Consider the following 16695-nt stretch of genomic DNA (forward strand, 5'->3'; position numbering starts at 1 on the left):
TACATCACTAATCTGGGAATTACATTGGAATGTATTTTACAGTTAGTGCAGAACCGAAAGGTGTTGTATTAGAAACATTGTATATGGTTGAAAAATATTGAAAAAATTGATCGAAAATGTCTTTTCTGTTAGTAAACAGTTATCTACAGGTATTCATGACGGATAATCATAATTTTTCTTTATAAAGATTCTTTAGATAAGAGTAAAAAAAACTTTGGTTTAACTTTAGAATTGTCTCATATTTACTTGGTCGTAGGGCTTCTAGCTCATCTAGGTAGGTACCACACCTCATCACATATTCTACCGCCAAACAGCAGTACAGTAATGTTGTGTTCCGGTTGGATGAAGATAATAGAAGGATGAGTGAGCCAGTGTAACTACAGGCACATGGGGCATAACATCTTAGCTCCCAAAATTGGTAGCGCATTTGCAATGTAAGGAATGGTTAATATTTCTTACATTTGCTAGTCCGCCAACCTATATCATAAGAAAATATATTTATTGGCTATTCAGAGAAAAAAGAAAAGTGATCGAAAATATTCCAACTTAGGGTTGCTGTTTTAAGGTGGGTTAAGATCATTAATTATATTTTTTATACTTCAGATATATTTGATAGTTAATTGATATTAGTAGAAGTAGATAATAATCCATACTAATATAATAAATTCGAAAGTAACTCTGTCTGTCTGTTATAGTATCCCGGTTAAAGTACTGAACCAAAATTAATGACATTTGATATGAAGCAGGCTTGAACCCCAAGGAAGGACAAAGGCTTCGTTTTTATACCTAAAACCTACAAACACGGAGGAACAAACTATTATTAAAATTAAAATAAAACAAATCCTCTATAAATCGTTTAACTAAAATATTTTAATCATAGAAAAAAATCTTTATATATATATTATAATATTGAACTTTTAACGAGAATTATTTTTGAAAAAGAAATATATATACAATAATGAACAACTTCACTCGTTAAGATTAAAGTCATCATCGGATATGCTTTCAAGATCAGCTGATTTCACAGAACTTGGTATCACATCAACTATTCTGTCTATACCACTGTCACTTTCCTTCTCGCGTCCCGCTTCATATTTCGTATCTTCCGTCTCGTTCTCCCCTATCTGTGCGTCGAGAGCTGCCATTAGTTTATTGTCATCCATTTCTGAATCACTCAGATCTTCCAAATCATCCATCGTGATCTTGTCCTCTGGATTATTTTCACCGTTGACATGTGTTACGTTTTTAATATGACTCTTTTCTTTGAGGTTATTCACATTTTCTGTATATTCTGTTGCTGCATTGAATGACTTATAATCAATAGGTTTGTTTTCTGTTACATTATCTGTACTATCGATTTTGTTTAATACATGTTCGCTATAAACATTAGTTTTACTAGTTTCTGCGTTTTCTATTGCATTTAATTCAGTTGGTTCACTTAGAGTACTATCATTTACAAATTTAATATTACTATCAACAGTTTGTGAGTTATCTTCTGAGTTTATTTCATTCGATTTCGTCTCTATTTCTAAATCTTTTGTTTCAGTGTATTCTTTTTCAATTAAAACATTACTATTTAGCTCTTGACTTTGTAGATTTTCTCCTGAACCTTCAAAGGAATCGTCTTTATCTTTATGCGTGTCAGTTGGACCTTCTTCGTGCTGTATACTTGATTCAATTTCATTTTCTTTCGAATTCAGATCTCCAGCTACTTCGATTTCCTTATTTATCACATTATCTTCTAAACTTCTTCCACTTTCAACGTCTAGATCTTTAGCTTCAGAATCCTTCGATATCGGTACATCTTCACATTCTCTACTAGTATTATTGCACGGATTATCATCACTTTTAACTGCATCTATTTTAGATATATCTTTATTACAAAACAACGAATCAAAATCATCATTAGTGACGTTCGGTGCATTTTCATCACCGAACAACGAATCGTTATCACAACTCCTACTTGCCTTACTCGTATCGATAGAATCATCGATTCTCTCATCATCGAGACTATCGATTATATTATCGATGCCCCGTTTCAGTTCGGTATCGAAGTCGCTAACATTCAATATCGAATCGAACGCTTTTTCAGCTTTGAATTTTCTGCGTTTCTTCGGGACTTTGCCGAGGAATTTTCTTGAGAATATTGTCTTGATCGATAGCGTGAGTAAGCTTTCGATTTTCCTCCTAGGAATATCCGCCAGGTCCCCGTCGCTCTCCGTGCCGTCAGAGTCCCAGTGGACGTATTTATCACCGTCTAACGCTTTCTTTATGTCATCATTTATGTCAACCATGTAGCCAGGTTCGAATTTAATGCGCGTACTTCCCGTCGATATGTACGGATACAGGACGTTCTTGTCTAGGCCGAAATCCTGTGAAAAAATAAATTACATGACTAACGAATTTATAGCACCTTAAATAATTTTGCGTATGACAATGTACAATTTAAACGGATATTGTTACCACTACTTGTGACCAGCGACACTCGAAACTTTGTGTCCGTCTGGGTTGGTACCACACACAACACATATCCCACGTAACAGCAATACTTTTGTAATATTATATTTCGGTTTGAATTGTGAATAAATCAGTAAACTACTGGCCCAAGGGACATAACATCTTAACTCCCAAGGCGGCTCTCTAGCGGCGCATTGGCGATGTAAGGAATGGTTAATATTTCTCACAGCGCCAATGTTAGCTGGCAGCTTTTCTTATAATAGACTAGCCAACCGTGCAGGTCATGCAACAATAGCCGATACGTGTCTATTTTTCAATACACTCGTAGACTATTTACAAATTCGATGTGACGTCAAGCTGACACGACCAACTACCAAACTAGAAACTCTAACAATACTATCCTCTGCAAAGTTGTCTAAGCTATGTATTGAGCTGAAATATACCCACGAAAACTTACATTTTCGTTTTTAAATAGATTAGTTAGCATAGTGTACTGTTAGATTGAACATAATGTTTGTGGTAGGGTTCAGGGGGGTGCTGGGTAAGGGCAAGGGATCAAGATAGAACCTCCGTCTTTTAAAATCGACGGTAAACCATTGCACTATTGATGCTATAGCAGTAAAGTCGATCAAAATACATTATGTTTTAGTATATGGAACACTTACTCAAGTAAAAGTTTTTAGCATGCAAATATTTCGTTAACTCTCTTACGTGTTGAACACCGGACACGTCGTAATGCTCCCCCGACACGTTCGCGAGTATCGGGTCGCAGCGCGCCACGCGCACTTGCAGCGGCTTCAGTAACCGACGGATCTTGGGTTGGATATACACTTCTGTAATTAAATAACAATTACGTCATCACGATCGCATTTCTCCAAATAAAAATAACACGTAACTATTTAATAATAATAGTGTAATTATTACAAGCATTGCATCTCTGTCTATTAGTTATCTCTTTCTAACGTATGGTATTCTGTTTATTGATTATGTCAAAGGGAGTCCAAATACGAAGGACATATGATAGTGCAGGCGTGTGTGCGTAAGCTAACACTAGTGTACTCTGATCCCTTACTTTCATAATCTAATATGTTGATATATTATAGGCTATCCCTAAGAGATAGACATATACCATCGCGGACTTTTTTAAAGACCTTTTTAAGGTGTACAATACTGTAGTACATTATTTTGATCTATTTCGTAGGGTTCAGCCAGCGTTTGCAATTTAAGCGCAAAAGATTTGTTGATTTACGACATTACTTTAGAAATCTCTAAAATTATAAGTATTTCTCAAATATATAATGCATGTATTATACATATAAACCTTCCTCTCGAATCACTCTATCAATAAAAAAAAAGCCGCATCAAAATCCGTTGCGTAGTTAAGATCTAAGCATACACAGGGACAGACAGCGGGAAGCGACTTTGTTTTATACTATATAATGATTTATATCAAATTATATACATACATATGTGTATGAATGTTAGATATCAAGTACTGTACATTATTTTATTTTAAATATATTATTATTTGGTCGGCCCTACTGGCCTTTACAGCGTCACCGGACGTTGGGGCGAGTGCAAGACTCAGCCTTGAAATTGAACCCTTACGAGCTCTAGAGTGACGTTCGTCCTGAGGGTGTCTCCTATGAGATCGCACCTCGGCTCAGAACGTTGTCGGTGGGGTAATTATTATTTAACTGTAATGTATTTATATATAATATTTATCTCTGCTATGTATACCCCTACCTTCTATATCTGTTTCTTTCCTCTACCTTAAGGTTGCCTGGAAGACATAGCTGTTTAAGCGAAAATCTGCCTCTTGTGCATCTTTCCCGTACGTGACTAAAGTACGTGTTTATTGGTGTACAATAAAGTGTAATTTGATTTGATTTGAAACAATTACCTTTCCTCCTTTGAACGCAAGTCCGTTTGTGTTGTATTAAACTTTTATGTGAATAGAAATGCTTGTCGCATTTATTACAAACACCTGAAACAGAACAAAGTTAAACTTAATTCGATATTAAATTCTGATGCTTATCAAAGAACTGATTTCTCTACACTGTCTACACAAGAGGACAAAAGCCAAATAAACAACTTTTGACATCGAATCGAAGCGATATCATTGGTCGAAATATTCTTTACTAGCTGTCGCCCGCGACTTCGCTCGCGTTTTAGAGGTTGCTTGTCATGTGTTCGGCAAAAAAGTAGCCTATGTCCTTCCTTGGAGTTCAAATTTGCTTCATACAAAATTTCATCATCGGTTCATTAGTTTGGCAATGAAAGAGCGACAGACAGACTGACAGACAGAGTTACTCTCACATCTATAACATTAGTACAGATTCAAGTTGGCCCATAAGAGCACTTTTGAATCGTCATGTTATAGTGTTGAATTAAATTTAAAGCTAAAACTTGTTCGGAAAGTAGATTCGAGCAGAACTGACAAGGAAATCAGTGGTCACTCATTTTTCACCATTTTAATTCAAGAGTAGATCAGTAAAGAACAATTTAATTTTTATATACCCTTTAATAGAACACAAAAATACTGAGTATTGCTGTTTGGAGGTAGCATGTCTGATGAGTGGGTGGGACCTACCCAGACGGGCACAGAACCGTACCACCAAGCAAAATAAACATAATAATGATGTACAAAACTAACCTCCTTGTTTCGGACACCTATGGATGTTCAGAAGCATCTTGCTCGTGAATGACTTCCTGCAATCCGTACACTTCACCTCCTTGTTCTCCTTCTTGTTTTGTTTTCTATCTGCCTGCCTGGAAACATTATTGCACAATATATTCTGACTTCGGGATAGGGATCAATAGATTTTCTTGCTTTCAATTTACACACTTTTTTTATATGATATAGGTAGGCAGATGGGCAAATGCGCCTGATGATAAGTGGTCACCGCCGCCCATAGACAATACCACTGTTAGAAATATTAACAGTTCCTTGCATCGTCAATGCCCCACCAAACTTGGGAACTAAGATGTCATGTCCTTTGTGCCTCTAGTTAGTTAATAGCATCATTCTTCCAGTACGACAATATCACATTGGTCGCCGAGCGATGTTAAATTCATATCATGGGCTATTGGGCTATAGTCATCCCTACTCCTTGCTGTAAGAATATTAGTAATACCACGACGAACTTTGCTATTATTCTTAAAAAGTACGTCAAAAAAACAGAAAGAATTCTATTTCTTAAAGTCCAGCAACTTCCAAGCCTTCCGGTGTTGCAGATGTTCATGAGTAGTCACTTTCCATCAGGCGAGGCTTATGCCATCAAAAAAAATATACGGATCCCAGGACGACATCACAATTTCTTGACAGAAAAACCAATAATACAGACTTGTGCGAATGTGATCTCATGTGATTGTTCAGCGACCGGTAGTTGTCGAACTGCGCCTTGCAAATGTTACACTTGTGCGATACTGGCGGAGACTTGGACTTGATGTTCGGTGACGTTCGCGTCGCGCGTTGCGGTAACGGCCTCTCTTGGATCCTGGAATTGAGGAATCGGTGGTTAAATTTCCGGACACTTGGCAGGGTTTTGTGCAAGTCTAATCTAAGGTACCCATTCCTCAGATACCCATCGTCATACAGATAGTGTTCCGGTTTGAAGGGTTGGTAAGTAGTACCCTACTAGTAGTTTTCTACAGACTCAAGAGACATAAGGAGAGTGCCTTTGCTCTGCCGAAGAAGACTGGGGAGAAGTCTACTACTCCCCCCATCACAAGCATTTCTTGCATGCAGTTCACTGCCTTGGGAACTAAGATGTAACATAATTCTGTCCATTGTGTCTATGGCTCACTGGCTCACTCACTCAAACAGAACAATATTAAGTTTCACCTATTGACGGTAGAATCTGTGATTAGAGTACCTACAAAGAAGGACTTGCACAAAGCACCACGTAAAATGTAGGGGAAGGCGTTAATGCGTGCGATCAAAAGACAGGCAGCTTGTAGTATTAAATATATAGTACTTACTTGACTTTTTTATTTTGCATCTCTTTCTTGCTAGTCACGTCTCTGTCCCGCGGCCTCTTCAGCCTCGGGGACAGATACGAACTATCGTCGCTCTGAAATAACCATTATTGTTGAATATTGGCGTTCATACATAAACATAACCACCCAAGTAGTCTTTTACAAGCACTTTTGAATCGTCATTTTACAAATTATATTAAGTGAAATTACTACTAACTACGAGAACTGCGTGTCTACAGTGGTAGTCTTATATTTAATTTAATAAATAATCCTATAGCATCAAATATGCTTTTAGATTCAATTTAGGATTTTTTGACGACCTCCGTGGTCGAGTATTGTATGTCCCGGGTTCGATTCCCGGCCGAGTCGATGTAGAAGTTCATTAGTTTTCTATGTTGTCTTGGGTCTGGGTGTTTGTGGTACAGTCGTTACTTCTGATTTCCATAACACAAGTGCTTTAGTTACTTACATTGGGATCAGAGTAATGTGTGTGATGTTGTCCGATATTTATTTTTTATAATTAAATATATATTTGTGATTCTACCTTATGATCCCTTTGATTCTTCAATATCGACTTGGGCATTGAATCAGACTTCTTCGATTTCTGAAAATCATCATAATTTTTTTATTAAACGGTTGTCAGATCAAAGCGACGTAACATCGTAAATTGTCGACATTTCACAGGCGAGATACGAGGTGATTTCTTACACAATCAGCGGCTTGTCACGTTAAATATATTACACGATTTCTTAGAAAAATGACAATTCTTTTTAACGTTAAACAATTATTATTATGTATGCCGTGATGACAAATGGCATAACCCTCATTACGTTTATATTCTACGGACTGTGGGTGTGTGTGTGCGCGTTTGTGTGTGTGTGAGTGGGTACGTGCGTGCGTGCGTGCGTGCGTACTTTGTTGATATATATTATTATAATAAGAAAAATACTTATTTATTTATTTAACGTATTTTAATAACTATAAATGCTTTCAATAACAATCCAATTCGGTTTGACACCTGCCATGCAATGGTCTCACTGAGCCCAGTGGTTAGAACAGATGCTTATTAACCAAAGATGCAAAGATTTCAAAACCAGGCATGCACTGAATTGTAATTATTATAATTTATCTTCATCACACAACAAAAGAATACTTTCAGCCAAAGTTTCTATTTTAGCTTGCAAGATGACAGACAACATACACTGCAAGTTAAATAATAGCTCGGTAAAACAATCTACCTGCAACTTGCTGAGCTTTTCGTCTTCATCGTTATATCTCTTCGTACCTCTCAAGCGCGGCGGACTGGGTTGCTTGCTTCGTAGAGCCCTCGCCTCATTCCTTTTATCGTGAGCGTCTCTTCTGGACATATTATTTGACATCTGTAAATGTTAGACATAGTTCATACTTAAGATCAAAAATAATTGGTTGACAGGCAGCCGTGATATGAAAAGGCTTGGTCCCGAGCCCTTGAGCTATTGTCGTCCCCTATTCTAGCACAATTTTAAGCTTAAATGGAGGGGCAAATAGCAAATCCTTCAAAAGGGTCATCGTTACATTTTTTAGAAAGACTTTGAAATATGGTTTTGTTTGAATTGAAAGCTTAAAAAAAAATAGGCTTATTATTCTGTACATTATTATATAGATGATAAAAGAAACTAGTGGCAGATGTCATATACTTAACCGCCCAAAAGCAATATGCACTTAGTATCGCAGTGCAGAGGTGACCACTTACCATCAGATGGTCCATTTGCCCGTATGCAAACTGCATTAAAAAAAAAAAAGATTGAAATAACAGATTACACAATCCATTCTGTTAACATCAGTAGTTTGTTTTTTAATGAAACAAAAACAAAACATGGAGGAGGTATTCTCTTAAGTTACAAAATCAGGGTTTTTTTCAGTATCAATAACACCATAAGAGATGCACACGGGGTGAAAATTACATGATAAATTTGATCTCTAAACCAACACTAGTGTTCAATCAAAATAGATGACTTCATAACATAACATAATCAGCCTGTAAATTTCCCACTGCTGGGCTAAGGCCTCCTCTCCCGTTGAGGAGAAGGTATGGAGCATATTCCACCACGCTGCTCCAATGCGGGTTGGTGGAATACACATGTGGCAGAATTTCGTTGAAATTAGACACATGCAGGTTTCCTCACGATGTTTCCCTTAACCACCGAGCACGAGATGAATTATAAACACAAATTAAGCACATGAAACTTCAGTGGTGCCTGCCTGGGTTTGAACCCGAAATAATCGGTAAAGATGAACGCGTTCTAACCACTGGGCCATCTCGACATAAAAAAATTATATATATATAAAGAAATATAATCTTGTATAGATTAATAAACATACTCTTCTAAATAATTATCACATACTATACGCACCATGACTTTGCTATCACGTGTTTTATTCTTAGTACTTTGACTTAATTTATTCCTAGACCTTAATGTATGTTCATTCGAATCTTCATTGATAAATACAGGTTCTGTAACACCGAGGATGCAGTCTCCGGCGTCTGGCTGGAAATTATTAAACAGATATTAGTTAAACAAACTAGGTTTTAGTTGACTGCACACCTTGGGAATGAAATGATCGCCTCCAGGCTGCTGCAAATAACTAAAATATAATTATCATTGTACATGGAAAATGGTTAAAAAAAAAAAAAAATCCCGCTGAGTTTCTTTCGCCGGTTCTTCTCAGGTCCGAGGTGCTTAATTCCGAACCGGTGGTAGATTTTTGACAATCAATAAGCAAGTGTAAACACTTCTATATTGAATAAACATTTTTGACTTTGACTTTGACTTTGAGGACATCGCAATTTATCTATTGGCAGCTAATCTATAGCCTATTCCAAGGGAAGTAGCAAGAAAGATAAACATAACTTAGATTTAAGTATTTCATGCGATTCGCTTTTAACTCAGCTATATTGTGCACAATTAAGAGCTTATGATTAATATATCTTTATTTATAATACAACACTGTTACACTTAACTACTTATTTACACTATTATTTTACTTCCAAAATTCCGATAAGTTTGGACGACATTCAAAATGCCATTTTTTTTACAAATCCATAGTGATAGTGATTAATACAGCTCGTGAACAATGATATCGGGTCAATTTGCTGTCAAATGTTGTTTATTTGGCTTTTTTTCTCATATGGTTGGAATAGACTATATATCTTAAGCCTGATGGTTTGGCTACATAAATCTGCTGTCGAGTCATGTTTACTGATGGTTCAGAATGAGAAAAAGAAAGTAAATTATATGTTTATGCACTATGTGATTATCAAGGTTATTCAGGATAACATAAAGTTGTTATGATATAAATAAAAATATATATCACGACAAATATAGGTTGTTTTATAATTTTTAAGGCAAATTTGGGGTTATTGTTAGTTCAATGCCCCCAATTAGTTAAGGAATTACTAATATTCCTATTAAGTTTATCACCTGTGTTAGAAGTGGGTACGACAATAGCCCAAGGGGTCAGGATTGATCCTGCGACCAACCATTGCGCTATTGATGCTTTAAATATATTCATATATGTTAAATTGGCAATTTTTTTCAAGTTATATATAAATTTGAATCAGTTTTTACCCTTACCGCTCCTCGAGGCATAGCCTGTGGAGGCAGGCCCAGTCTCAATCTCGTCCTTTTGTTGGTGTGTCTGCACATTTCCAGGAATTCATAGAAATCGTTGACTTTATCGACACATAATTCGCATATCAACGGGGGCATTTTGTCGTCTTGGTGGACCTGAAAATTAATATCTTTAAGCAAGTGCTATTAGTAAAAAGTATATAGTTATGTTTATTTTAATCGTGAATAGTAAGATTATTCGAAGCATAGTAGTAGAAAATTCATTGAAGTTTTTGAAAGCCGCAGTTATCACGTAATTGTTAATATTTTTTAATTTTTTTTGTAATGAAGTTGTCGTAATGATTGAAATTGAAAAGAAAGCTGAATAAAATATTTTAGTACTGAAATACGCGCAAACATCCCCGATTAAAATTAATTTCAAGTACATTAGAAGTAGGACACTCAAATAAAAACAGACATTGTTTGGTAACAAATAAAACGTCGTATTATAGAGCACTTCACTACACTTAAAATATTCATATTTATCACATTGTAGACCAGTAATTATGAGTTTATTAACCTCAATTTGGACACATTCGCGTATTTTCTGTTTGAGTTCCACTTCGGCGCCGTCCAAGTTGACAACATTTTGAATTATTGGCATTTTGTAGCCAGCACCAGCACCACAAAGCCGACATGCTCGATATATTTCATATATCGTTTGCTTCTCTATCTTTGAGTTAATGAAACCATCCATTTTTTCATTTCTCCGCAAATTGTACACAATATCAATATTAGCCGAGTAGTTGCCGCTTCGACGCCATTAATAATGTTGCCAGGTAATTTAAATAATTGTCTATTACTTTTTTTTAAAAATAGGTAAGGCAGAGGCAAGCATTTAAACAGCATTTAATTAATTTACTTATTGATTTATTGAAAAGGTTACACCATCAACGTATCACTAAGCACTTAATAAATATATACACAGTACTCAAAAATCAATGAAGTTCTAAGTATACAAATTTATTTTATTATTACTTATTTAATAAGTAAATTAATATATTTTTTTACTAGTTTATGATAAAATACTATGATAAATATACTATTTAAACGGCAGTAACGGATGGATTCTTTATTAAATTACTGGTGTAATATCACTGTAGCTAAATAAAAAATCACTGAAGACTGACAGTCATATCTTTAATTTCATTCTCTATTAAGATATTATTATCATTCTTCTTTTATTATTGGCTATAAACGCTTATTCTCAACTCTGACTTAGTCTAAAACGTATGTTAGCGAGTAGCTCTAGCCTCCACGGTGCTACATCATAGGATATTATCATTGATTATACCACATTCATATTCTTATAACCGAAACTATTTATTTTACATTATTATATATAAAATTATTATTGTTTTTAATAATTTGTTAAACTTTTATATTATTTTATGTGGCATAATATTTAAGACTGGCGCAAATACGTATAATTCTTTTTTTTTTATATTGATCTGTCACAAGAATTAATAAAATGGTTGCGAGGCATTGAGAAATATATCCTGTTGGAGAATTAGTATCAAGCTTGAATTTATTTTGTCATCCTGATCTGCTGAAAATACAAGTAGTACTTATATAATATTCTGTCAACTAAAAAGGAACGCGCTTACACAAATACCTTAACATTTGTTGTAAAAGTCATTTATCAACAAGGAAACGACTACGAGTGGGACTCACTGTATATACATACATAATATATATACTCACAATATCGAACTTAGCCTGTTGCTAGAGTTTTTCATTTCGCTTAGAGTTTTGTCAGTCAATTTTTTTTTTTTTTTTATGTTAGAGGTGGCAAACGAGCAGGAGGCTCACCTGATGGAAAGTGACTACCACCGCCCATGGACATCTGCAAAACCGGGGGGCTTGCAGGTGCGTTGCCGGCCTTTCAGGAAAGAGTACTGGTTCCACAGAGTTGTTGTGCGAGGCAGAAAATGTCTTAAAAATCGCGCTGTTGTGGATTTTCGGACATCTAGGTGTGTATTTTTTTAGCATGGAAAATGTAGAAATTGCTGAGATGCTTGCAATTCGTTGCACTCTTTAAATTTAATTTTCTCAAGATTAACAAATTATTAACTTAAATTAATCACTTGAACAACAAGCAGTTTTTTTACCAGACTATTGAATGCTAATAAAGTCCTGGTCATACTTTCGGATTCGGATTTTGCGAATTATTAGCGCCGGTCGATACGCGTCAGGTGAACAGTTTGCAATTCAATTCAGTCGAACAAAATTATGTATTAAATGTTCACTACATTGCAGATCAAAATTAAACGTGGCTTCCGTTAGCACGCAGCAGAGTTCTACAGTGTCTCATGGTTTTTGGAAATAGTTCTGTCATTTTTACGTTTAAAAAGTTAATTGACGAAATTATCTGTCAATTTTGTCGTATCTCCACGATTTGAAAACATTCCGTTAGCCGCCACAGCTAGTATCGGAATACTTGGCGTCGATATTTTAAGCCTCGTTCAGTTCCGCGGTCAATTGGAAGGCAAAGCTAAATTGCCATCAAAAAAGCTCGGTCTGCTCAGCAAGGCAAGACAGTATTTCACGTCGGCCCATCGCCTAAGACTATACAAGGTACAAATTCGGCCACACATGGAGTACTGCTCTCACCTCTGGGAGGGTGCTCCCCAGTACCAGCTCCTTCCATTTGACCGTATCCAACGTAGAGCGGCTCGAATTATCGACGATCAAGCTCTTTCCGATTTGCTCGATCCTTTGGCTTTGCGTAGAGATGTTGGATCGCTCTGCATATTCTAAAGAATTTTTCACGGGGAATGTTCCGAGGAATTGTTTGGATTAATCCCAGCTGCTGAATTTCACCTTCGGACATCTAGTCAAAATTCCAAATATCACCCGCACCACCTAGATGTCCGAAAATCCACAACAGCGCGATTTTTAAGACATTTTCTGCCTCGCACAACCACTCTGTGGAACCAGCTTTCGCCGGCGGTTTTACCGAACCGATACGACTTGGGAACCTTCAAGGAAAAGAGCGTAATCCTTCCTGAAAGGCCGGCAACGCACCTGCAAGCCCCTCGGTGTTGCAGATGTCCATGTGCGGTTATAGTCACTTTCCATCAGGTGAGCCTCCTACTCGTTTGGTACCTATAACATAAAAAAATAAATGAAAAAATTTAAAAAACAAAAAACTTCCGGTAGCAGGTTCAGAGCAGATAAAAAATAAATAGGATATCTTTGCACGTGCTGCTGAGTTATATAGTTCCTGATACTTTTTAGTAATGGTTTCGGCAATTCTACAGTTTGTATCGTTGAAGAAATATTTATAATAGGATCGTAAATAAAAAACAATATTAATCTAGACTATAGACAATTTAAAACTCCTTTCTTTCCTTGCTCGGAATTGCAACATGGAAATAGAAAACCCGTTTACGAAAATATTATTTTATTGCATGCCCGCCCAGACGCACATTTAATTTTGATCTGCTGGACACATAAATCAATGTGTTCGGGCCACGTCCAGTGCGTAGTGAATTTATATCGTTGATATATTAATACATTAATTTTAAATTAGTTATTTCATTAGTCAATGTTTTTAGCGTGTACAGTGTAATTGAATTTTGTACTCGGTAATGTGTTAATTAGAAATGCTTAGTACGTTTAAAGGTTTAAGTAGAAAATAACTTTATATTTGATAAAATCGTTGAAGACAATATGACTTATTTCGTTTTGTTATGTAAGTTTTTTTTTTTAATGTTTTTGAAATGAAAGATGTGTGTCGTTAGCCTTTATATTTTAACATATATATATATATATAAAAAAACTTAGATTGAATTTATATTAGGTAGCTGTTAGTTATTGGTTTTTTTCCACTATATATAAATGTATATGTAGTATTACATTTCTATGGCGATTATGACGTAATAGTAATATATTATGATCACTACATAGTATAAATCAAAGTAGCTTCCCGCTGTCTGTCTGTCCCTGTGTGCATTTAATATAGATCAATATGGCCTTTCACAACGTGTATTTAAATGAATATTTTCGAAGATATTACAGACTGGCTTCGCACGGGTACAATTCTTATACTAAATATACTACATAATGTTTTTATATACAATGTTCACAGCTTTTTTTGTCATTAGACAATACAAACCGCTATATCCCTGCACTTTCAATCTGCAGTATCTTCGAAAATATCCATTTAGATTTAAACCGTGTAATAAAAATAATGATGAAATTCCAGGTCTTGCGAATGGTGTTTTCTCATCGATTCCACCCATTAACGAACGTTTAGAAGCATTCACTCATTCAATTAAGAGAAGTACAGATCAGAAAGAATATAAAAAAGAAAATATTCTACCTCCTCTTAAAGATTTTAATGACAGATACTACCAGGATCAGATTCAAGATGGTTTCCGTAAAAGAGATAACGAAAGGCGAATATTGGATTGGATTAATAATATAATCACGAGTAATGATTCAGAAAAAACAGTTGAAAGTGCTAAGGAACCGAAAACTGAAGACGCTGCTGATGTAACGAAGAATTTCCGTGATATAGAACGTAACTTAACAGTTACTCTCACAAAATTGAGTCACGTTTTGACCCAAATACTAAATATAGTCAAATATACGAAACACGGTCATTTAAAAAGTCTTAATAATGTGATGAAATCATCTATTTATAGTAAAAATCGTTACAAAAGAGACGTTAATGAAACGATCAAAGAAGAAAAGAAAAATTTAAATAATACTAAGGAACGTGTTGAAAAAGGGAAAGATGTTGAGGATAATCAGGAGTTAGAAAAGGATGGAAGACGAACGATGCAAGGGAACCCTTTTGTAAGCAATGAAGTCAAAGAGAGACTATTACATTATATCAATGAAGGTTTTGATGAGATTAAAAATAAAATCGAATCTCTTCGACAGTTAAAGAATATGTTTTCAAATAATGTCAATTATAAAATCGGTTACATAATAGCCAATCTTGATTCCTTGGATGCTAATATGAGAAAATTGAATGAACATCTGAATGTTAATGAGCGTACGTTGAACGATACGAAGATATTAAGTCTGTATGATACTGTGAAGTCATCAACAACAGCTGTCAGAAATTTAATGGACGTACTTAAGAAATACGTTAATACAAATGTGAATTAAACTGTGAGCATCGTTTTGTATTTCATTGTTTTTTTATATGATGCAAGCGCACGGGTAAATATTCCACCTGATGGTTAGTGGTCAGCACCGCTCATGTACATTAGCGTTGTAAGAAATATTAATTAATACAACGCCAATGTGACAGGAACTTTGAAGCTAAGATGTTATGTCCCTTGTGCCTTTAGTTACGCTGGCTGACTTACCTTTTGAATACAACAATACTAATTATTTCTGCTTGGTGGTAGAATATATGGCGAGTGGTACCTACTCAGGCGTGCTTGCACAAAACCCTTCCAAGTAGAAGTTATGTAGATTTCGTTTTCCTCAGTCATATCAGAGTTGAACTGAGATTGGATGATACAATGCTTAATCTTGCAAGAACTCGTTTCATATCGAAAATGCCTTAAGATGATTCCTAAAAGTATTGTATTGAAACGTCATTGGACAAATGACCGTAAGATGATTATTTAATGTTAGCTTAAAATTTTGAACATGATTAGTGTACTATCAGTAGTTCGGGATGGCAAAATAAAATTATGTTTTACAATGATTCTCCAATATCTCTCTATTTCTTTACAATGCCTCACAATCATCCAATTATAAACACAATTAATAATTTTTAAAACAAAAAGTAGTGTTACATTCCAGTATTAAATGTTATTCCATATCTGGACCGGACAATAATTCTCCTATATTATTCCAGAGTAATGCACAGAAACTATCATTTCCCTTAACTTTAATATTCAATATGTCTCTAAAAACTGGAAAATTCCCTAATCAATGTAAGGAAACCAATATCACACCGATTTACAAGGACGGTGACAAGTCTCTTATTACTAACTACAGACCAATTGCTATTCTGTCAGTTTTAGCAAAAGTTTTTGAAAAGCTCATATGTCCATTTCTTACTTGGCATGTATCTCAGTTAATAATTGAGGCCCAGCACGGTTTTTACAAGGGGCGATCAACTGCAACTAACTTGACTTCATACGTCGAAGACCTAATTGATGCTGTAGATAGACGAATCCAGGTAGACGCGGTGTACACCGACTTCAGTAAGGCCTTCGATACCGTAAATCATGTTATTCTATTAGACAAATTAAAATCTTACGGGATATCGAATCCTTTGCTTAGTTGGTTTGATTCTTATCTGATCAATCGCAATGCTAGAGTAGTGGTAAATGGTTATACTTCCAATTCCTTTCAGTTTTTGTCTGGTATCCCGCAGGGTTCCCATCTAGGACCACAATTGTTTACAATTTTTGTAAACGATATCGGTGAATGCTTTAAAAACTCACAAATATATCTTCGCATTCGCAGATGATTTAAAAGCTAAGGCTAGGATTAAGGATACTTGCGAGTCTATTTTATTTCAAAATGATTTAGATAGACTTGCAGAGTGGTGCACAAAAAACAAAATGGCTTTATCAAAATGTAAACATATTAAATTCACAAAAAACAAATATAAAAAACCGACAGTATA

General features: G+C 35.4%; 1 protein-coding gene across 2 annotated transcripts; it reads right to left on the reverse strand.

The window, feature by feature from the left end:
- Window positions 1-922: 922 nt before the first annotated feature.
- Window positions 923-10860, reverse strand: LOC113396826 (uncharacterized). 2 transcript variants are annotated; one of them, XM_026634885.2, is made up of 11 exons: window positions 10609-10860; window positions 10053-10205; window positions 8832-8966; window positions 7677-7817; window positions 6983-7042; window positions 6442-6533; window positions 5805-5957; window positions 5114-5229; window positions 4361-4444; window positions 3169-3290; window positions 923-2372 (listed from the first exon to the last, which is right to left on the reverse strand). In XM_026634885.2, exons 1-11 carry the CDS (start codon window positions 10783-10785, stop codon window positions 969-971), a joined length of 2637 nt encoding a protein of 878 aa, XP_026490670.2. In that variant the 5' UTR covers window positions 10786-10860; the 3' UTR covers window positions 923-968. The 2 variants fall into 2 exon arrangements, with proteins under 2 accessions (XP_026490670.2, XP_026490669.2); XM_026634884.2 differs by having other exon boundaries at window positions 10047-10205.
- Between the last annotated feature and the right edge of the window lie 5835 nt (window positions 10861-16695).

The sequence above is a fragment of the Vanessa tameamea genome, chromosome 31 (genome assembly GCF_037043105.1).
Source record: "Vanessa tameamea isolate UH-Manoa-2023 chromosome 31, ilVanTame1 primary haplotype, whole genome shotgun sequence".
Classification (NCBI taxonomy): Eukaryota; Metazoa; Arthropoda; class Insecta; order Lepidoptera; family Nymphalidae; genus Vanessa; species Vanessa tameamea.